Source organism: Eulemur rufifrons, chromosome 1 (genome assembly GCF_041146395.1).
Source record: "Eulemur rufifrons isolate Redbay chromosome 1, OSU_ERuf_1, whole genome shotgun sequence".
Lineage (NCBI taxonomy): Eukaryota > Metazoa > Chordata > Mammalia > Primates > Lemuridae > Eulemur > Eulemur rufifrons.
The window spans coordinates 88,213,182-88,236,606 of record NC_090983.1 but is presented as its reverse complement, the minus strand read 5'-3'; the positions used below and the strand labels follow the sequence as shown (position 1 = coordinate 88,236,606).

Below are 23,425 nucleotides of genomic sequence, written 5' to 3'. Positions count from 1 at the left end.
TCACTCATGCATGGCCAGGAGGAGGCCTCCCGGGGAATCCTTGGGCTGCCGCTTCGCCCTCCTGCTCTGTCTCCATCCAGGTTCTAGAGCAACCTGAAGCCACTCTATTCTATGCATCCCTTTCTGGGGTGGGATGGGGAAAGGTGATACCTGATTTTCCTCCTATACATTCAGAATGATATTTCTAAGTACCATTACCTTAAAGTGAAATGTGTATCAGTGCAGTAGGTTCTAGTTCAGTTCAAAGTTTAGGATGGGACTTAGGCATACATTTTAATGAGATTAAATTTTTTTTCATACTTTCAATAAACACAAATTGAGGCCCTACTGTGCTATACCAGACTTGAGTCGGTGGCTGAGGCAGGAGCCTTGCTCTCCAGGTGCTCGCAGTGGGCCAGGTATGGAGATTCGTCACTAAAATGGTGTGGCTGTCCTGTCCTGGAAACAGGAACAAGGTCTGGGAGGTTCTTTTTCTTTGAAGAATCTGGAAGCCCTTCCCAGAGAAGAGGATACCTGAGCTGGTGGGAGTTTCCTAGAGTCCCTCCAGGGCAGAGGCATGGAATGCCCTGGAATTGTGAGCCATTAGGAAAAGCCGGGTGCTGGGCTCAGGCGGGAACTGGTGAAGGGCTCAGGGAACGGGCAGCAAGGAGGTCAGGAAGGGCCCCGATGTGATGCTGAGACGCCTGGTTGCTGGTGAGGCCACATGTCAGTGGGTACCTTGTTAAAATGCGGCTTGTGTTCACAGGTCTGGGGGGCCTGAGATTCTGCAGGACTAACAAGCTCTCGGGAGATGCCAAGGACACACTCTGAGTGGCAAGGGTGAAGTCAATTAGGCATCACTGAGGACCTTCCGTAGAGGAATGATTATAACTCCTTGGATTTATGTACCTGGAAATTCTAAAAAGTGTGAGTGTATGGTCTCATTCAATTCACACAATATTCCCATGAAATGTGATTCATATAGTCCATAATTTTTATATGCAGATCCTGTAGGAAGTTAAACAACCAGAGTTTTATAGCTGGAAGGGGCCTCAGAAATCCAAGACAACCCCTCATTTTACAGGCGAGGAAACTTATCGGTCATCTTTGAGGTTGTTCCAGGTCCAAAAGCCCAAGTTTCTGTGATTCTAACGTGTTGCTCATAGTTACACAGGTTCTTAAAGACAAAGGTTGGATGAGAATCTTCAGTTTGTTTTGGAAAGGTCCCAGGCTTGCCTCCCTCTCTGGGCTAAGCTCGGGGAGAGGGCGTGGGAGCGTATCTCCGGAAGACAGCTTTGCAAACGTGCAGACATGGCAGGGGAGTGATGTCCCTGCCATTGAAGGTGCTGGATGGGAAAATCCCGGTTTTCAGTCTGTCTTCCACTCATTGTCTTTGCAACCTGAGCCGTGTTGGTTCAGTGTGGTGCATCTCATCATTTTTATCAGTAACAACAGGGATAACGGCTCCCAGCACATCTACCGCACCGCACGGTTGAGAGAAGCAAATTGGCAGGTCATCCCAAACGTCTTGTGCACCTGCCACGTGCCAGGTGCTGTGCCAGCCACCGCACACAAAGAACAGGACGGATCCCGCCCAGACCCATGGAGCTCCCACGGCTGAGAAGACTGATGTCAGGGACACAAGTTCCAGCTAAACACGGCCAAGTGCACAGAGCACAGCCGAGTACAGGGCAATGCGGGCCTATGATAGGGAGGCCCAACCAGGAGGTCCCAGAAAGCCTCCTGGAGGAAGCGGTCTTTTAGCAGTGAACTGAAAAGTGAGTAAGCTGAGGAGAAGAGACTGGCTGGGTAAGAGCCCTGAGGCGAGAGGGAGTTGGCTGGCTCCGGGGACCAACGAAAGATTGGGTGTCAGGAGCGAGCGTGGTCCGAGGAGAGGCTGGAGGAGGAAGCTGGGTCAGATCTTGTAGAATTCTGGATTTGGGATCTTATTCTAAGGTTAATGGGAAGCCATTGAAAGTTTTATGCAAGGTGGTGCCATGGACTGATTTGTGACTTGACAAGATGGTCCTGGCCTGTGTGGAGAATGTCTTGAGGGGGCTTCTTCCTCGTCCCGGCACAGGACAGTGGAAGCTCCGATGAGGATGGTGGTAGGGGGGATGGTGAGACAGGGACAGATTTGGGAGGTGAAGGCGACAGGCTTAGGGATTGATTGGATGTGGGAGTGACGGAAGAGGGAGTAGAACAGGAGGACTTGCAGGTTTCCAGCCAGAAACTTACTGTGTGGTGACAGGAGTTGTTATAATTGGGAGCAGTGCAGAGAGAGCAGCTCTGGCTGGGTGGCTGGTCATTAATTCAGCATGAATGTGTCCCATTACAGGTGTACACGAGCTTTCCAAGCCGTGATGCTGAGCAGGCAGGCGGCTGCAGGGGTCTGGATATGGATGTCTACTGAGGCTGGTGATGTTGATTTGGGAACTGTATATCCCTAGAGATGGTATTTCAAGCCAGAGTGACGGAGGAGGCGCCCAGGGAGAGGGAGTGCGAAGCAGGGAGCTGAGGACAGTGCCCAGAGGTGATCAGCTAGTGAGACAATAGATGAAGAATGACTTTAAAAATTAAAGCAGGATGTTGTTATTGTTGCACTGTACTGTACTTACTATGTATAATAATGTGCATCTCTGACATTTACTGCTGCACCTGGATGGGAAAGATTATATTTAATGTTCCCAAACCTGCAAGACTGTTTTCTCCATGTTCTTTTTGCCCCTATTAAAAGAAAAACCCACCAGGAGGGATTTATTCTTATCGTGTCATGCAACAGTAATTTCATTTTCAAATCATTAGCAGGAAGGCATCCTCATCTGATCGTTCTCGATACAAAACCCTATCTCAGAAGCCTGATACCATCTCAACGTTCCTGAGAGCTTTACTAAGCTCAGTGGAGACTCTCAGCTCTAAATCAAGCACAGTATGAGCCTGGCTCCTGCGTGCACCTCTTGGAGTATCTCTCTCATCAGCTGATTTTATTTTATTTTTTTTGCCTCCGGTCCCGGCATTTGGCTGTAGATCGTTCTAAGAATTTCATTGCTAACTTACATGAGATGAACAGATAATAGGGAGCTGAACTCATTTTCTAACTTATTTTGAAACAGCATTCTAGATTGCATATCTGGGGAGGGGCAGAGTCACACTATGATGGGGGAGAACTGTCTTCAGCTCAGAATTTAAATTAATTTTCATAGGAAAATACCCTTCTCTGGCACTGTTTCCTTGCATGGCAGCGGGGGTGGGGTGGAGGTTCTTGCTTCTCATAAAATAAATCTAATCAAAAGCAGACATTCTGCAGCAGTCTAGCCTGCCAGGCTCCTATTCAAAGCTAGTTTGCTTCTTTGAATTCCATCAAGCTTCTCTCTTAGTAACAGAAAAGTTTATTGTGTTCACCTTAAATGTAAAAAGACCCTTTCAAGATGATACCTTTCCTTGTCAGAGAGACACGTCAGAGTGGATCTTTATTTCTTGACAGCTGAGATTCTGTTCCTCACTGTGGCATCCACAGGATGAAATTTATTTCGGAACTTGCGGCCATTTGAATTGAACTCCCTTAATTTGCATTTGAGACTCAGGAAGCATTTGATCTTTGATCTCCTGAGGGGCTCCCAGCCCAGGTGGCCAGCTGGGGCAGGGTCTTTAAGGGCATGGACTTAGACCAGGCTCTCTGGGTCACTATCTGGCCCTGCTACTTGCCAGCTGCGAGTTTCGGCAGGTCATTTAACCCATCCATAGTTCAGGTTTCGTGTTAGTATAATAGATAGCAGCGGGATTATGTAGCAGCCACCTTGTGGGGCTTCCCGTAAGGTTGAAATAAGCAAGTGTAAGCTGAGTACTTAGAAGAGCGTCTGTATTACTTTTGGCTGTGTAGCCCCTCATCACAGGGCAGCTGATCGGATTGTGCACTAAGCAGGATGAGCCACCATTCATCACCGCTACTCAGTGCTTGGTGTGCGTTCATCTCCTTTAGCGTTTCTTATGATAACGAGGTGGATATTATTATTTTATCCATTCCACAGAGATGTAAGTCCATGGTCACACAGCTAGTATGTAGTGAGGCTCAGATTCAAACCCAAGTCTGTCTGCTTCCAAATCCCAGGCCTTACCCCTCCTTGGAAGGAAGGATGGGGGAAGGAAACAAGGAGCTATGTCATGTGGTATGGAGGCCTTCTTGGCCAATTAACCAGATGACCAGACAGTTACAGAGCACTCCTGCCCTTGGCATTTCCCCTGGAGAGGAATTGTGTGGGGACAGGGAGTTGGGAAGGGCTCAGGGCTCCAGTCCTCCTGGGATTTGGAATTTTCTCTTCTTGCAAACCTACCTTTGATCTATTTCCTCCTTTATTACATCCTCTACTTTTTGTCCACTCCTTGACCTTTACATCCTAAATACCCGTGTGTGTGTGTGTGTGTGTGTGTGTGTACATTGAGGGAGTCAGGGCCTTAGGGCAGAGCATGTGAGCTCCGTTTCCAGGTAGTGGGAAAGAATTTGGAGACCTAAGTTCTGGTCCTCTCTCTGCTACTGATTAGAAAGATAACACTGGGAAAGTCACTGAATCTTTCTGGGCCTTTTTTGTGAATTTGGGATTGCAATGTGTCTGACATCCTGTGGTTCTGGTCAGGCTTCTCCTGGATCTCTGAACTCTGGGAGCTATCTTGGTGACAACAATGATGGTGGTGGCGGTGGTGATGACAGTGGTGATGAAGATGGTGATGACGATGGGAGTGGTAGTGGAGGTGGCAATGATGGTGGTGGAGATGAAGGTGGATGCCATGGCGATTGTTGTAGAGATGGAGCCAGAGGTGGAGCTGATGATAGAGGTGGCGGTGGCAGAGGTGTTGGTGTTAGAGGTAGAGGTGATGATGATGGTGGAGGTGGCGGCAGTGGTACCGGTGGTAGAGGTGGAGGTGATGGTGTTGGTGGCAGTGCTGAGCTCTAGCGAGTAAGGCTGAGCCTCCCCGTGCTGGGGGAGACCCCAGGTCAGGTGGAGGCAAAGCTGGAGGAGCGCAGGGAGGAACTTGTTGGAAAATCTGGGACAGGCACGCGGTAGGAGGGGAGCAAATCTGGCCACCTTTGTGTGTGCTCTTCCCAAATCCTTTCCTGCGACAACCCAGTTGTACCTAGATGAAAATTCAGGGTGTTAATTGTCAGATTTCATTCTCCCAGGCCATGTGGAATACAGTGTAGAAATGGTGCCCCACGGCCTTTACCAGGTGCTCATCTAGGCACGTTCTCATCATTTCTGTGTAAGTTCCCTCTGCGGCAGCAGAGCCCAGCTCCGTACCCTGAGGCTTGGCCTTTAGCTTCTCTGACAAAGACTTGTAGCATCTTCACGAGGGACTGCAATTTAAAGGGACTTGAGGTGAATTACTTTGGGACAAGTGAATGTCCTCCAATATGTCTTTGGTAAATGTGGATTTCTGTGCCCCATTTCACACATTGACCTGCGTATGTACTCTGTTTGTGCCCCATGGAGCCATCTTGGAGAGGAGCAGGAAAAGAAAAGAGTTTACAGTGTGGAGAGCTCAGGGTTGGTCAGTAGCGGAGAGGGCTTAAGGGTAAAGCTGCCAGCCCCAGAAGGCAGTTGGCAGAATCCAAGAATCCTTCACCCCTCCCTGTCTAATCCTCCTTGGGCAGGGGGTTCTGTCCTTGCTTAAATGAGAAGAGTGATCCCTTCTCTCAATTCTTACTCTCTCCTTCTCTTATCCTTAGAATGGAGATGGAAACAAACCAGGCACTAGGCCCCAAGTCAGGGGGATAACACTGATCTTTCTGGATAGGGAGACTGGTTTCAAATTGATATACATTTGATGAATGCAGGTTAAATGCCTCCTACTCGAGTCCCTTATCTAGAACCTCTCCTACCCTTTTTATCTCCCTCCCTCATTCCAACATTTAATGAGCAGCTACTATGTAAAGGCTTTCTGTTGGACACTGAGGATATAGCAGTGAAGATAGAGCCTCTTGTCCTCATTGAGTTTATGATCTACTTTATGCTGTAGTGTTATGATGATGGGAGTAGGAATAAAAGGTCTTGGTGAACTCATAGAAGGGAACTTGATATAGACTTGTGGAGTCAAGGAAAGCTTCCTGGAGGCAGTGACACTTAAGTAGAAACTTGAGGACAAAGGTTTGGACTAAGCATGGGCAGTTGGGGTGAAAGGAGGATGGGGAAGAAAGAAAGGAGGAGGAAGAACAGAAGATGAGGAGGGTGTGGTCCAGGCAAGGCATCAGCAGGTGCAGAGGCCTGGCGACCAAAGGGAAGAGGTGGGGGAAGGGACCAACACGTCATGGGGACAGGGTCATAGAAGCCAGTGGGAATGTGTGACACCCCATGCTATGGGCTGAATTGTGCCTCCCCCACCCAAGTCATATGCTGAAGCCCTAACTCCAAATGTGACTGTGGAGATGGGACTTTTAGGAGGTAATTAATGTTAGATGAGGTCATAAGTGTAGGGCACTGATCCAATAGCATTGGTGATCTTGTAAGAAGAGAAAAAGATTCCCCCTGGCCTCCCTGTCCTCTGCCCCTGCTGTGTGTGGGGGCAGAGAGAGAAGGTGGCCATATCCAAGCCAGGAAGAGGGCCCTCACCAGGCACCCAAAGGGCTAGCACCTGATCTTGGACTTCCAAGCTTCTGGAACTGTGAGAGATAAATTTACTGTTTGCACCACGCTGTCTGTTATGGCTGTCTGTGCTGACTAATACACCCCAATCTAGACAAGGTTGGCAGAAACCACTCTCTTGCCTTTAATCCTTGTTCCTAATTCTATCGCAGTGACAGGAAGTGGTAGCTGGTGTCTAGCTTTACTTTTGAGAAATATAGGTCGACAATTCCTCCCAGCTCATTGCCTTTGAGAGGCAGATTCTCTCTTCCTGGCCAGCGCAGCTGCAAGCGAGATGCCCAAAGAGGAAACTCTTACTCTGCGCCCTCCCACGCCCAGCCTCCCCAGCCTGGGTGGAAGGCCAGCCAGCTCATGACAGGGCTGGGGTCTGGCCCTCTCAGGGTCTGGGGGGCCAGGCAGGGAACTTGGAAAGGAGAGAGGGAGGGAGCAGGGTCTTCAGGCACGTTTGCTTGTCTCTGCACTCCTGAAATGCCCGTGCAGCACGGCTTGGCTGGCTTCATCTGAAGGCTGCTTGATTTTGTTGGGCTCTAAAGGGAGCTCTTGGCCTGTGCGAACACCCCCGGCCCAGGAGGCCCTACGTTTGGACTCATGGGCTGTGTGACTGTGGGCACCTCATTCCACTTCTCTGGGGAATCTGCTAGCTCGCCAGTGGACTACACTCTGAAGTCTTTCCAGGAAGCTAAATTCTATTAAGAGTCAGACTTTGAGCCATTTATCAGTGTTTGTAGGTGGTGTGGCCAGTGCCTGGCTGGTATGAGTCGACCCGCTGTTGGGGATGCCCCAGCCATGAGCTTGTCTGTCACAGGGTCCGCAGCCTCCCTGGCGGGCTTGGAGGCGTTTGTGCCCCTCGGTACCACCCCCCCCCCCCCAACTCCTCTGCTGTGAGCTCCTGGGAAGAAGCACTTGGCTCCACCTGTCCGGCTGGAAGAGAGCTACAGCCTTTTGTAGCTGCACCACACTTGAGGACTTTCCTATCTGTGGATTTAGAACAGACTGTTTGCATAGAAAGCCACACAGCTACATACAGCTGAGATCCACATAGAAAAATACGTATTTAGCAGATTCCAGTTGATCATTTATCATGTATCATGAAGGAACAGAGGCACTAAACCACAATGACGACACTAAATGCCATTTACTCTGAGTGCAAGTGGCTGCCCTACAGCTCTCAGACAGGAGGGTTTATTTTAGAAATATATGTGTGTTATTGTAGCGATTTATAGTTTTTCTTCTTGTACTAAAGCTTGTAGAGCAGAATGAGATGGCTGTAATGCTCAGCAAACTGCAGCCCATCTGGATCTGGTTTCTCCATCACATGGCAGAGGTCTCTGGCCTCAACATGGTGGATGGAGTCACGCTGGGGAGACAGTTCTTTCCTGGGCTCCGTCAAACAGCTGTGGCAAGGACGGGACACCAAACCATCTGTCTCCATGGACAGGAGCAGCCATCTGTGGCGTTTACATCATTTTAAAGCTGTGGCCTATGCCCTTCTCCGAAAACCAAATCCCGATAGCTCTTCTGTCTTCTCCTAAAGAAAATTTCTCAATAGGAAAAAGGGCAAGCAGGCAGACTGTTTAAACAAAGGTCACCGAGCTGACTGGTCACTGGAAAAGTGGCTGCAAGGTGTCAATGCAATTCCTGGCAGGGTCGGAGGACATGGGACCTGGCTTTGGCTCTCAGTGGGTGCGTTCGGTCAGTCTATGGTCAACTACACCCCATCCCGGTTGCTTCCAAAGCCTCTCCGCCTTCCTTTGACAAACTTAGCAGTGAGTGGTGACAGCCCCCTCTGGCAGCCCCCTGGTAGCTACGGAGGAGCTCACCTGCAGCCAACTCAGTGGCCTTCTCAAGACCATCCAGAAAACAAAAGAAAGGGGAGGTGTGTGCCCAGAAGGGCTGTGCATGGTGTGCTTTGTGGTGATAGTGGAAAAAGGTGGAGGGAGAGAAAGGGGAAAAGCAGAGAGCAGAGAAAGGAGAGATCCCGCTGCTTTCCATACTGGAGAAACATGTAAAGAAAGAGACGTGCAGGTGAAAGGGAAAGGTGGGAAAAATGAGAGGGAAGGGGAAGGCAAGGTGGCAGAGGAGAGGAGGGAGCAGAGGAAGGATGGGAGGCGGGATGGGGGCAGCTGTGCCCGGCAGTGAGAGAGGGGCTGGCTGGGGGGCTTTCAAGGAGAGAAGCCGAGGGAGGGAGTTTGTAGTTACTGTCAGCTCTGACTACGGTCCCTCCTTACAAGGTGATGCTTCAGAGGCAAGTGAGTGACAGTGATGGGGCCCCTGCCAGCGCCCACTGATCTGGGGGCTCTGCCTCAACTGACACTTCCCTAGACTTGAATGTGCAGCAGAGTCGATCGAGGGCTTGTTAACCCCATATCGCAGCCCTACCCGCCCGCCCCCAGAGTCTCTGATCCAGTCGGTCTGCGGTGTGGCCTGGAAATCTGCATTGCTAACCAGTTCCCAGGGGCTGCTGATGCTGCTGTCCCAGAGGCCCCTGCCTTTGAAAACCACTATCTTCAAAGTTAGAGACTAAACCAAGGTCGGTGCCGATTTGGACTCCTCGGGTCAGCCAAGGTCAGGGAGTGGGATCAGTGTCTCAGCTGGCCTGCAGACGCAGATTGGCAAACACTGACATATAAATTGAGAAAGCGCTAAAATCTTTTATTGGATGTATTTGTCTCTTCCTGGCTCTTCATTCAACTAACCATATGCTTACTTTCCACTGGCAATTGCTATTTAAATGTCAGTTGACAAGCAGATGTTCCTCACCCTACTATATGCAAGTTAATTTATTGTCCACAAAACCTGATGGAGTGTTCTCTCACCACACTGGTTTCCCACTGTCTCCACCCACCCCTTTGTTGCAGCCACAGGAGGTGGGCTGCCATTGTGTTCCTCCTGCCCTGCTCCTGTTGTCTTTGCCTGGGCTGCCCTTTTCCAGGGTAACTCTTACTCTCCTTTACTTTTTCTGTCTGAATGTTCCTGCCTGTGGGGATGTCCGCCAGCCTTTCTCGTTGCTACTATCATGTTCTGCTCAGACTGTAGTCCTGGCTCTTAGAAAACCAGGCTGTGGCTGCTTTATCCTCCTCAGCTTTGTATCATCAGGACCTAGGACAGGGTCTGCAACAGACCCCAGCCAATCAAGAAGTACTTGCCAAGCGAATAAATGAAGTCCAGAGAACTTAAATTAATCAGGGGGAAAACGAGGATGGAAGATGGTGGTGGAGATGCCTAGCCCTGCTCACTGTGATAGGGTTAGAGAGAAATTGGAAAATGGGCAGGAACAGGTGGGAGGAAGACAGAACAGCTGTAATAGTCACAGATATCCTAAATCACCCTCAACATCCCCCCTGCATCCCTAAGGCTGCAATGATTCAGTAAAAATGGGACTCTAACACTAGATGGAAAAGCAACTCTTTTGGATTTATTTAAATCACACAAGATACCTTTGCTTGGGGAGAGGTAAAGTTTCCAGATCTTTTCTGCTTAGTACTAAGTATCCTTTTGTAGTAGGTACTTAAGTAAGATAGATGGATGGATGGATAGACGGAGACAGATTATTAGATGGATAGACAGATGCTAGATAGATGATGGACAGATGAGACAGACAGATGGAGGCCTTGTAGACTGGGTCACCAGGTCATGATCTGAAGTTATACTTTGGTTTCTAGACAATTCTTCAGCTCCCTCAGGCTGAGACTTTACCTTCCTTTCGGTGGGAACCATGTGCTCCAGAGTTTTGCCAAATGCCTGTTCTTGGGGGGCCTGGTTCTAAAACTGAAGACAAGGTGTTGTGTAGACCTGCCTCTCATTGCATCCCATGCTGTGAATGGTTGGCACTAGAGCCTAAAACTGGAAAATAACCCCCTAGACTCAGTAAAAAATAGTAGGAGCCTCACTTGGCAATCAAGGATAGAATCTAGTGTTCTGAGCAGCAGGGCAGGGTGAAGGAATCCTGCCACCCTGACCCTGGATGATCATGGGGCAGCCACTTAGCCTCAGTTTCCTCATTTGTAAGACAAGGGAGTTATGTAGCTAGTGTCAAGGTCTCTTCCTGCTGTCCCACTCTCTGATGACTCTAAGATGAATCCTGGGGAACATATAAATAGTTAACTTTCATGTTAAAGGTTAGAAGGAAGAAAACAGCACAGTGTCAGATATATCAATCCCGCCATGTCCTGGGCTGCAGAACTTAATGCACTTCTGAAGATTAAACCAAGCAGGCTCTTTTGAAATGTCAAGCTTCAGTGCAGGGTGTTGTTAGACATCTGCATTACTTGTTTTTTAAACAACATTACTCTGCCAAGAATGAATCTGTGTCATCATCTAATGGCTCTTGTCATTTTAGTGTGGTGATCAAGGAGGAAAAATGAAAGTACTTTATGTGGAAAAACAGATAAGATATGAAAGTATTTCATAACCCAGAGTGCAAGGCTGTCTGCAGTACAATACAGATCTATCAATAATTCAGTTAAAACAGTTTACCTGCTTTACATGAGTGGGTTCTGTTCACTGATCTTCATTCAAGTTCACACTAAAGTTATTTAACTGCAGGCTGCATATTACATCACACAGACCAAAGCATTATAGATTTTTTCCAAATGTAATATACAAGTCCAAACTGATTGCAGCCAAACGTAAATTTAGTCAAATCTTTAATATACTCTATTAAGGCATGAATAAGACTTTAAAACTTTGTCTTATCTACAGAGTAGCTGAGACTAGAGTCAAACCAATTGCAAACAGCCAGAATAGAAAGGTACCTTTGGACATGGTGTTTATTCTCAACAGTGTAATATCTAAAATAATAAATGTTTTTCAGATGTAAAAATAAGCATTACTTGTCATTATAAAATGACTAAATTTACAATGACAAAATTTAAAGAGACTAACCTCTATTATACTGCTCATAGGCACATGCCTCACATTTGTCATTGGCTGTACCTGTTCACCCAATGCTCCCTTTTCCTAGAACAAAAATATCTTTCAAAACACAGGAAGAAAAGCACCAGCCATTTTTCCCACCTCCAGTTGAGATATGTATATTCCAACAGCCTGCCAGGTAGTTGGCACAATATGTATTATTCCAGGATGGCTAGGCAAAATTTAGAATAAGAAATGCAAAATACATCCTTGTGCCTCAGAATTATTTAGGTTTTAAGTAATCTGGGGTTCCCTTATATGGAAGGCTTCGTATGACAAGATGGGACAAACCTGTTCTACAGTAGAGCAAGAATGCATACTTGGAAATAGGATCAGGATTCAGCCCTGATTGCACTGTGATACGATAATTACAGGCTATACGGGAGATTCCTTGGTTTGACATGGGTATGTAGCTGGGACAGGGACAGTTGGGGGAATGGGAAGAGGAGGAAATAGGGAGGTCTGCTACTTTGGGGAGGGGCTAGGAAGGATTATTTTAATCAGTGCTGTCCAGGACTATAGTCACTAGCCACATGTATCTTTTACCAATGAAATGTACCGTAAAAGTCACACTGGGTTTTGAAAACTAAGTGTGAAAAAAGGAAATATCTCATCAATAATTTTTATATTGATTACATGTTGAAATGACATGTGAAATGATAATATTTGGGGTATATTAAATAGCATTATTACATTGATTGACTTCACTTGCTATTTTTGCTTTTTGAATGTGGCAACTCGAAATTTTTGAATTACATATGGCTTACATGATATATTTCCAGTGGACAGCACTGCTCTGTATCCATTTTACATGGTAGAATTATGGTTAATGTTTGCTTTCTTGTGGTTCCATATTTTTCAAAGTGAAAATATGAGAAACAGACTATATTGTGTCTTGATGAAAAAATATGTATCATGGATTTTGGAGTCTGACAAGCATGTATCCTAGCCATAGCACTTGGACCACTAACTTCTTCACTTGTTAAATTAGGATAATAACCATTTTGACCTCACACAAATGGTTATTACCAGGTTGTTGTCAGGAGTGAGAAATGCATGGGAAATTAGCAGAGTGCTTAACAAAGAAACTGGCATGGGGAAAACTCGATAAATATTCTGCGTTGCTCTAGGTTATATCTCAAGACCTGTCAGATGCATAATTTTTTAATCTAGGTCCATTTTTAATTCAGGTCATTGTCTCTCCTGCTCTTCAAGTTTGTACTTGCTATCGTATCTACCTACTTCTACATCAAGAAAGCTGAACTTTCCCTTCTTTTGCTTTATCGTTGAGCATCTCTGGTCTGACACCCCATTTTCTGCTACTTATTCAGGCTGAGCTTCCTCCTATTTAGCTACTTTAGCTCATTTTGATTTCAGAGCAAGAATTTCATCCTGGCTAAAACTACAAACCACACCACGGCGCTTTATCTGCCCCTGTCCCTGGCTTCCTACCTGCATGCTGGGTCTTGCTTCTTACTGAACCCCGTTTCTTTTGATGGGAAGATCAGTTGATCATGCAGTTGACACCAGGCAAGTGCATGTGGAAAGCTAACAGAAGAATAAGGGTCATGTAAACAGGAGATCAAGAGAACAAGGAGCAAAGACAGGACAGAAGAAAAGCAATTTTGTTACTTCTCTCCCCTTGCCCCCCACACCCGCCTTTTCTTCTCATTGCCTTTGCCTGTTGGCTTTAAAAGCCGAGTGATGTTCCGCTCGTGGTTAAGTACAAAGTGCTTCTCATCGCCTTTCTGGATTCTCACCACCTGCAGTACAACCTCCTGCTGTGTAGCATAGAACACAGCTAAAACTGTGTGCTCAATTTTCATATTCTGGGAGGTGAGTCCTCAGATGAAGATGGTTGTACTTGTTCTCTGAAATTCAGTGACAGGGAAGAGGGGGAAAAATGTAAAACTTTGTGAAGATGTGTAGCTCCCCCAGGTATGGTATGCTGCCTAGGTCCTTCACAACTAACGAGATGGACCCCTCAGAGCTGCACGAGACGGAAACAAGGAGCGGGACCTTAAGAATGAATGTGGAATATCACAGGTGGCTGGAAGCACCTGCACTCTTCAAAGCAGTGAAAAAAAGGTCCTGAATTCCTATGCAAGTATTTTTTTTAAAAAAAATCAGAAAAATGTTGATTTTTTTTTTGTTCCCATCCAGCAGCTATAACTAGATGATTCAGAATATACTCTTGACTTAAGGTGGTATTTTTTGTCTTTTCATCAGATCGATATGTTACTTTGCCTATTTTATTTTTAGATTTACTTAGTATTCTCAGGATAGCAAATTCAAAGGAAAGAAATAAGAAAATTGGTTTGCATTTCAAAGCTTGGGCTGAGGTCTGACAGGAGAAACCCTTGAAAATCAACAAGGGAGATGAGTTTCCAAGACCCTGCTTGCTGACATACGGGGTTTGTAGAGGATTTGTTGTTGGGGTAGCTGAGTTATTTAAGGTACAGAGAACACATCTAGGGTCCCTCTGCCACCAGGCAAGGGATGCTGAGGCCAGTGTGTGCAGGAAGCCCAACTTGGGATGTGTGAACATGGCTGTTTTTCCTGGAGCATTTATTAATGAAATATTTACCACTGATCATAGGCAAGAAGCAATCATCGCCAACCATCGCTTCCCTGTAGTTTCCTGGAAAATCAGAAGGTTTGAAAATGTGAATGAATTTTCCTTATTATCTTATGATTCAAATTAAGGAACAGGAGGAAGCCTTTCTGAGAATATGAATAGTGCATTAAGATATCAGCTTTCTACACAGGAACTTACACCCTGGTGTCTTGGCTTCTCCAGGAAAGAGAGAGCAAATGTTCTGCAGATTCCTTGATCTTCTTTTATTTTTCTTTTTTGTTTTTGGTCACTGTAGATAAACTCTTATGATGCCTGTGATTTCAGTTGTTTGTAGGCTATGTAGCATCTTTTTGTCTGTCAGAACTGTAGCAATAGTGATGATTAGGTAAGTTGGAATGCAAATAGTAGGCATGCGAACAAATGTACTTGCAGTCAACATTTGATCCACACAGAGGGACACTGAAAGGTGTCTCTTCTCTCCAGCCTGCTGACACTGAAGCTCAGTGCTGCAAAGGCAGTGAGCATGTTCCTGGCTGAACCCGAAGTTTTATATTTGTCATTGTTTGGGGATAATTTTTCTCCCACATGATGGTGGAAGAGATGACGTATCTAAAAGTGTTTGAAAAGAAACAGGTGCTGTTGCAGATACGAGCATCATGATTATAGGTGTGCATACCTAGCACATCTATGTCCAAAAAAAAAAAAAAATTCTCAGTGACAGGCTATTGCTGATATTGCTTCCCCTGAAACCAAATACAAAGTCAGTGTCATTAAATATGCTTCTTTGTTACCAAAGGGACACTACCTCCATTTGACTTAAGAATATCACTGGGTCTTCTTTGTGCATTTTTTAAAATACAGTTTCATCTAATATGGCTATACTGTATATATACATCTATTTCTTTAAAACAGAAAGACAAAACCAGACTTATGGGCAACATAAAATGCTTTCCAGATACACAAACATCAACGAAAACTTTTTTTTTTAATTAACAGACATCAACACGTATAAATACACTGTCTGAAGCATTTAATGGTTTTTAATACAGCCACTCTCCCCGGGTTTGAAACAGCGCTCAGTTCTCTTTTGCTAGTGGCAAAAGCGGCTGTCAAGCACAACATTGAAAAATTGGTACCATTTCTGGCCAGGAAGCACAGAACCGAGGGGCTAAATATCTTATGGTTTTTACTTATTTGTTTTGTTCTCATGCTGCGTTGTGTTTTGTTTTGTTTCTCTCTCTCTCCTGCTCTCGCCTGCCCAGGGCTGATCGTCGTGACCTTGGCCGTTTGCTGGATGCCCAACCAGATTCGGAGGATCATGGCTGCGGCCAAACCCAAGCACGACTGGACGCGGTCCTACTTCCGGGCGTACATGACCCTCCTCCCCTTCTCGGAGACGTTCTTCTACCTCAGCTCGGTGATCAACCCGCTGCTGTACAACGTGTCGTCGCAGCAGTTCCGCAGGGTGTTCGCGCAGGTGCTGCGCTGCCGCCTGGCGCTGCCGCACGCCAACCAGGAGAGGCGGCTGCGCGCGCTCGCCAGCTCCGGCGCCCCCGGCGCGCGCTCCGCCCGCCGCCCGCTCCTCTTCGCCTCCCTGCGCGGGTCCTCGGCCAGGAGACCCGACAAGGTTTTCCTAAGCACGTTCCAGAGCGAGGCCAAACCCGAGGCCAAGCCCCAGCAACGGAGCCTCGGTTCGCCAGATCCCAGCTCGGAGACGAAACCGGCCCCCTCTGCCCCAGAGAACGGTTTTGGGGAGCAAGAAGTTTGAACGTGGAGGAAGGAGGCTTTGAGCGGGAACCGGCCCTCCCCGCACTAAAGCAGCATGACCCTCACACAGCGGTCACAAAAGAAACTGTGCCCCCGCCAGGGACAGGATGGAAGCTATTGGCTTTGGGACAGGCAGGTGCCCACCTTAGTGACTTCTAAGGGCTGGTTCTGCCAGCCTGGCCTTGACTCTGGTTACACCACAGGGGGGGTGAACTTTCACTCTATCCCCTTCCTTCAAGTGTACACGCTGGAAATTCAGTCAGACTGAATTTATTCAGAGCTTACAAAAATGCTTTTACACGGAGCTCTTTCATTGTTTGCAAAGGAACAAAAAGAGAACGCACACTCCCCTCCCTACCCAGAATAAAAGGACACCCGGAAGAAACTCGGGGAGGTGGGGGAGCAAGGGCCGGAAGAACAATGCAGGAGGGGGTGGCATCTCCTTCAGCTTCAGCAGTGTGCCAAGAAGAGGGCCAATTTGAGGAGCAGGACGGTGGTGGGGAGCCCCGGCCTGAGGGCCGAGGCAGAGCTGCCCCTTTTCTTGGGCCTTGGCCCGTTGCAAAGAGGGGTGTTGCAGCAGCTGATGCACACTGAGTTCAGTTTCCCTGGGGAGCAGAAGGACTGGTACCCGGCAGAGGCGATGAGACAGGCCGCTGATGACGCACACGACTTGCGGTACATGATCCCTGCAACACAGACCCAAAGGAGCTGGGTTAATGCGCACTGGCCAAAGGACAGCCGTCCCTCTGAGCCCAGATCCGAATGGCAGCTCTTCCTTACTCCTCCCGCAGCCCAGAGACTTCGTGCAGCCAGGGAGGTGCTTCGGCTTGTTTGACTGAGCTCCCCAAAATACACACGATATAACATATGGCAAAAGAGGCAGTCACCATTTTACCACTTTTAACAAAATTGTTCCAAAATCTATTTTAGATGCCAATACGAGTGAATAAAGAGCTGTTAAAATGAAAGTCTGTTTTTTTTTTTTTTTTTAAAGTCAGAGTTCACACTGTGTACAAGACACAGCTTTTTATTTACTTTTTTTTATTTTGGTTCAAACTATCTCATGCCAGCGAGGACCACAAGTGGCGCTTCTAGATCTTATCTCTGTTATTACTTTATCAGCGACCCCAGAGAGATGGCTCTCAACTGTGTTGATTAAATCCTGGAGTTCTTTGAAGAAAGACCAAATCCCAAAGGGGAATAAATCTGATCCCTACTGAAGGGGCCCTGATTTTTCCACTGATTTTAGTGTAGGGGAACCAGGCTGCCAGTGTGCCCACGGCAGCCTTATTCTTCAGGAAGGGAGCTCTGTCCTCAGGACACAGGGCCATCTGCCACATCAGGGCCACCCAGCTAGCACTCAGTAACACACGCTGTCTGCGCTCAGAAAGGAACTTCCCGAGAAGACTAGAAGGCGTGTCTCGTGGAGCATATGTGTCCTGTCCAAATTGCAGTATAGTCACCAAATTAGGGTGTCGTGGATAATCATTTGATTTCTTAAAGCTGGATGTTGACACAATTTAAATCATAATACTAGCCAAGCTTCATTTAAGGGACCCTGCCTGCCAGGCACTGTTCAGATGGCTGTAGTGCGCCAGCTCGCTTCCTACCTGCAGCGAGTCTACAAGGGAGGGCCCCATGACCACCCCACTTACAGATGGGGAGCCTGAGTGCCAGAGAGGTTTAGTAACATGCCCAAGGTCACACACGCAGGAAATGGAGCTGGGATTTGAACCTAGCATTCTGGCTCTACGCTGTCAAGACTATTACCGTATAGCAAAGAGAACACCAAATTAACCACAAAAATGGTGGGGCTCTTTTGCGGGGGAGGGGGGTGCTTTACTCTGAAGATAGTTTTTTGTGTGTGGGTGTGCGGCTATTTTGTGTCAACAAAATTTTTTTTTTGTACAGATACTATTTAACGCTTAAGCTGAACTCTGAGGTAAACGGTCTTAGTGTGATTGCTGCCCTGCATAGCCGAGGGATATGGCCACTCCTGCCAGCCATGGGGGCTCCTTACCCACTCCTTCTCTGCAGGTGTGTGGGCAGGTTTGTGGGCAGGTGTGCTGTGGGTTTGGGCGCCCTCCTCTTTGAGAATTGCCACTTTGAGTGTTGTAGAAACAGTAAAAAATCAAACTGCCTGACACTTCCAAGTGGGAGGCACAGAAGTACTTTAGATTTACCTTAAAACATGCAATTTTATGTCATTTTTTTCTATAGCTGCATGTTTGTAAAGATTAATTTTCTAACCTTGTTACAAAATCCTGGAAGGTGAGAGCTCTGGCGAAAGCCCAGGTACAGAGGACACCTGTATGTGCATGTGGGAGGCACGTCTGATTGCTACGGCGTATGCTTCCCGGCACTGCCCACCCATACATTTCCCACAGTCTCTACGTTTTCTATCCATTTCCCCTTTTAGGAACTCAAGTTTTGCTCACTATCTTTTTCTTAAATATTAAAAGCACTGTCATTTGCCAGTTCAACTACAATGAACTTTTTTCCCTTAAGTAAGAATTTAAAAATATTTACCAAATATATTTTTCACTGTAAAATGGTTCAGAGAGTCAGTAAGGTCAAAATGCCCCTTGAGTACTCTTGCCAGTCCCAGTACCTCCCCATGTTCCCTCCCAGGCAACTCAGTGGTGACGACAGTGGTCTCCTTCCAGGGCTTTTTCTATATATTTACATATTTGCCCAAGGAGAAATACGGTATGTGGATTTGTACACTTTTTTTTTTTTTTTTTTGAGACAGAGTGCCTTGCTCTGTCACCTGGGCTGGAGTGCAGTGGCGTCAGCCTAGCTCACTGCAGCCCCAAACTCCTGGGCTCAAGCAATCCTCCTGCCTTAGCCTCCTGAGTAGCTGGGACTATAGGCATGTGCCATGATGCCCGGCTAATTTTTCTATTTTTAGTAGAGACAGGGCCTTGCTCTTGCTCAGGTTGGTCTTGAACTCCTGAGATCAAGTGATCCTCTTGCCTCGGCCTCCCAGAGTGCTGGGATTATAGGCGTGAGCCACCGCGCCCAGCCTGTGAATGGTATCACACTTACATGCTGTTCTGCAATTTGTGTTTTTACTTAGTGACATGGCAGGGGGTTATTTTTGAGCCTAGCTTTGCAGGGTTAAGGATCAGTGATGACGTAGGTTAGTTTGATGACGTAGGTTATGACGAGATGGACCAGCAGAGCTGCATCACCTGCCGAGACCCTCACATCTTTAGTCAGAAACAATTCATCTTCACAAGGGAAGTGGGGGGTGCAAGCTCTCAAGCTGGTGGTTCATAAACTGACACCGCAGAAAGGCTTTCTGAAGGGGAAGGTTGAGAGCCGGGGCATTGGTGGATGCTGAAAGGGGGATGCCATTTCCCTCAGCTGTGCCGAGAAAGGGGTCTGATATCACAGGTGTGTCCACTGACTGGCTGGCTGCTCCAGGCCAGGCCCCCTGAGGATCCTCAGGGGCAATGAGAGTGCCAGAAGGATCCAGACTCGAGTGCTGAGAGGCTCAGGGCAGCTGTGGGTCCCCGAGAACCTCCCTCGGTGGAAGTCCGAGTTGGGAGACTAGAACTGGAGATGCTTTGGGTGACACTTATATGACTAAAGAGGTTTCTAACCAGATGAAAGGAAATGTAGGCCCCATAGGCATCAAAGTAAGTGGCAGGCACCTGGCTGGCGTGGGGGTCTGGAGGGGCTAGCTTTGGAGAGATTGAAGAACAAAGACAGAGTACGCTAGCACTCAATTGGGCAGTGGGAGAGGAATCAGGTAGGAGGTGTTGTCCTACCTGCAATGGGGAAATTCAAGACGAAAGAGGGCTTTGAGAAAACAGAAAGGCATTTTATTCATCCTTTTAATGGCAGTGAATGTGGTGGGGATAATATGATCACACGGTGCCTCAGAAAGACACGGATGGGGCCGAGTGGTGAGGCTGGGCAGAACGGCTGGCATCAGAATCTGCAAAGATGTGGGAACAAGCTGCTTCTCCCAGGGCCTAGGGTAAAGAAAAGCATTCCAGATTCATTCTAGGCTCTTCAGCGGGCAGGCTGGGGATGGGGAGGAGGGCCAAGGACAAATGAGAGTGGTCTTGGGGGATATGAGAATTGCCCTGGAAAGAGCATGTGATTGGACACCACACAGGCTGCTAAGGAGCTTTAAGAGAATGTCCCTGGGTTTGGGCATGAGGAAGTCAGTGCAGCCTGTGCTGGTGCAACTGAAGAAAGCCACAGGACAGGATCTGCAGCAGCAGGGGGTGGAAGTGTGCAGAATTAAGACTCAGGCTGAAAGAAAATCAGGAATGTGGGGACAGCCCAGTGGGGACTTAGAAGTATTGACCAGTTCCATCACTCATATGACTGCCAGGATAAATGGCTAGTGGCTCAAAGATTTAAATGCTGAAAAAAAAAAAAATAATAAAACCATAAAAGTACTAAAAGACAGTTTGGAACCTTGGGCGATTTCTTTTATCATGGAAGAGTAGTGAAGGCTATTCTAGACGCAACACCCTGAAGATTACAGAAAAATAATCTTCTGACACATTAGACTATACACACACACACACACACAAAACCTCTGTCTAGTAAAATCACTATAAGTAAAGTAAAAAGGCAAGTGGAATATTAGGGAAGATAAACGTAACTCGAATCACAAAGAGCAAGTTTCCTTAATATGTAAAAAAGTCCTAGAAATCAGTAAGAAATAAATAAATAAATAATAACCTATTAGAAAAATGGGGAAAACATAAGAACAGATAGTTCATAGAAAAGGAACTAGGAAGAGCTTTGAAACATGTGAAAAGATACCCTCCCTCATCCTAAAGAGGAATGCGAATTAAAACTACATCAGCCTATAATCCTAGAACTCTGGGAGGCCGAGGTGGAAGGATTACTTGAGGTCAGGAGTTCGAGACCAGCCTGAGCAAGAGTGAGACCCCCCGTCTCTACGAAAAATAGAAACAAATGATTTGGACAGCTAAAAAAAAAAAAAAATATATATATATATATATATATATATATAAAAATTAGCCAGGCATGGTGGTGCATGTCTGTAGTCCCAGCTACTCGGGAGGCTGAGGCAGAAGGATTGATTAAGCCCAGGAGTTTGAGGTTGCTGTGAGCTAGGCTGACACCACGGCACTCCAGCCCGGGCAACAGAGCAAGATTCTGTCTAAAAGAAAAAAGAAAAAACCTACATCAAGATACCACTGTTATTTATCATTTGGGCAACGATCAAAAAGTTTATTGGTACCACGTTCATGAGTCTTAGAAACAAGCTGTTCCCAAATTGTTGGTTAAGAGGGTAAATAGGTATAATTCCATGGAGGCAATGTGGCGGCAGCTATCGACAGGACGAATGCACACACTGTGACCCAGCAATCCCACTAGTACGTATTTATCCTACTGACATATTCACACACATGTGAAATGGCCATACACAAGGTTACTCATGGCAGAGGGGACTGCAGTGGCAAGAGTGGACAATCTGTTCATCACCAGGGCACTGGTAAACATCCAGTGTCCCAGCCGCACAATCCACGAAGCTGTAAAAGAATGAGGAATAAGTTCCAAGATATTTTGTTAGAAAACAAAGTATAGCTGGACAGTTCCTTCATTCTTTCCTTCCTTCCTTCTCCTTTTTTCTTTTCTTTTACTATTTATTTAACAAATGAGTTTATGCTTCTTACTATGTTCCAGATGCAGTTTTCTTTTTATTTTTTCCAATGATTATATTTGAATTGGCAGGATTAGATAATGTTTCATTTTTGCTCTCCTATGTTTTTTTCTTTTTTTTTTTTTTAATTCTTATTTCAGCATAATGTGGGGGTACAAAAGTTTAGGTTACGTATATTGCCCTTGCTCCCCCCACCCCCCTGAGCCAGAGCTTCAAACGTGTCCATCCCCCAGCTGGTGGGCATCACACTCATTATGCATGTATATACCCATCCCTTCCCCCACCCACACCAGATGCAGTTTTAAGAGCTTTAAAATATTAATTCTTCTAGCAGTAATCCCCATTTTACAGATGGGGAAACTGAGGCAGACAGAGGCTAAGTAATTTGCTTCAGGGCCATGCAGGTAACATACAGTGAAACTGGGATTTGAACCTGGGCAGCCTGGCTTTACAATCTATACCCCCAACCATTCCACTACATTATAATATGCATCCATTGGGAAAAAAGCGAAAGCTACACACACACACACACACACACACACACACGCACACGTGCATTTTGCATGCCCACATAAAATATTTATGGAATGATACATAAAAAAAGAGAGACTATTAGTTGTCTCTAAAGAGGGGTACTAGGTGTCCACAGGATAGGGGTGACAACAAACCTGTGGACCCTTTCTTCCTATTTGAAATCAGAACCTTGGGAATGAAGTGCCTTTTTTAAAGTGACTTAAAATAAACAACGCCCCCCCCCCCCCCCCCGCCATAATCCATTTTATCGAATGGCTTCTCTTTCTCAGTGTAGCGCCAGCCCCTTCCTAGCTGCGCCCACCAGAGGGCTCCTGGCAACGAACACACTCTCAAAAGAGAGCGAGCCATAAGGAGCTGCCCTAGACCCAAGTCTGGGGTCACGGGGCAGGGTGTCTATCTGTCTTCCTGCTTTTCCTTTAACCCAGCGTCCCAGCGAGCTCAGGTCTGGGCCTGAGGCAGGAGGGCCTTCGCGTGGACCGCTGGCTGGAGCAGAAACTGGCATAAGAGCAATCAGAAGAATCTATGATGATTTAAAATGTACAAGTCCAATAGTGCCATTCCTCAGCCTTTACCTTGAAAACTAAACACACTTTCACATCCTCAACAGAAAAAACGTACATTTATACTATGGGGTGTTAAGCAGCAGTTAAAAGGAAAGTGCAGAGCTCTGCTCTGATCTGGATGGTTCTCAATGATTGGAAAAATGAAGTTCCAGAATGATATTTAAGTACACCATTTATGTAAGAAGAAACCACAAAGCAATACAATACGTGCTTGGCAGCGTGTCTGTAGGGGGATGTGCGTGTACATATCTAAGTGTGTGAGTTTACGCCGCTAAATCAAATCACAGCAAGAAGTCCAGAGGCTATGTGCTGAACAGCATGGTCCCTTTAGGGATGGGTGGTAGTCAGGAACTGCTTTCGATTTACTTGCGGTATTTGAGTGCTTTGCAGTGGGAATATATTCATGGACTGTATCTGTAATTACAAATTAATAGAATTGGAAAATATACCGAGTGAGCTGCTTTGCTGAAATCTCCGAGACTTAGAGCACACAACAGCATGTGGCACCAGGGAGGCCAGAACACAGCTCAGCCTCACAGATCGGGGCTTTTCTGAACATGGGATGGGTTTAGGGAAGGGCACCATGGCTTGGCATGACTTCAGCAGCACCGTGGGCAGGCAGGGATGGCTGGGCTGCAGCTGGCTGTGGGTTCTGTTTGCCTGAACCTCTATGGCTGGTCTGGAGCTGTCAGCAAATGTCACTGCCAGGTTGGCAAGAGAAGGTAATGACCAAGAGCAGGAGTGGGACACCTTTTGGAGACTTCTCCAAATGGGTAGAGATGCTTCCTACCCCTCC

General features: G+C 46.8%; 2 protein-coding genes across 4 annotated transcripts in view; one reads left to right on the top strand and one right to left on the bottom strand.

The window, feature by feature from the left end:
- Positions 1-15,894, top strand: part of GPR39 (G protein-coupled receptor 39) — a 196,443-nt gene extending 180,549 nt beyond the window's left edge. The window contains exon 2 of the mRNA XM_069459919.1: positions 15,369-15,894. Coding sequence (XP_069316020.1) covers positions 15,369-15,874 — 506 coding nt within the window. The 3' untranslated portion in view covers positions 15,875-15,894. The remainder of the gene's footprint in view (positions 1-15,368) is intronic.
- Positions 15,895-16,310: 416 nt separating this feature from the next.
- The window catches only part of LYPD1 (LY6/PLAUR domain containing 1), a 30,078-nt gene continuing 22,963 nt past the window's right edge, over positions 16,311-23,425 (bottom strand). For all 3 annotated transcript variants that reach the window (XM_069460134.1, XM_069460048.1, XM_069460195.1), the window contains one exon: positions 16,311-16,559. In XM_069460134.1, the coding sequence (XP_069316235.1) occupies positions 16,324-16,559 (236 nt within the window). In that variant the 3' untranslated portion in view covers positions 16,311-16,323. The remainder of the gene's footprint in view (positions 16,560-23,425) is intronic.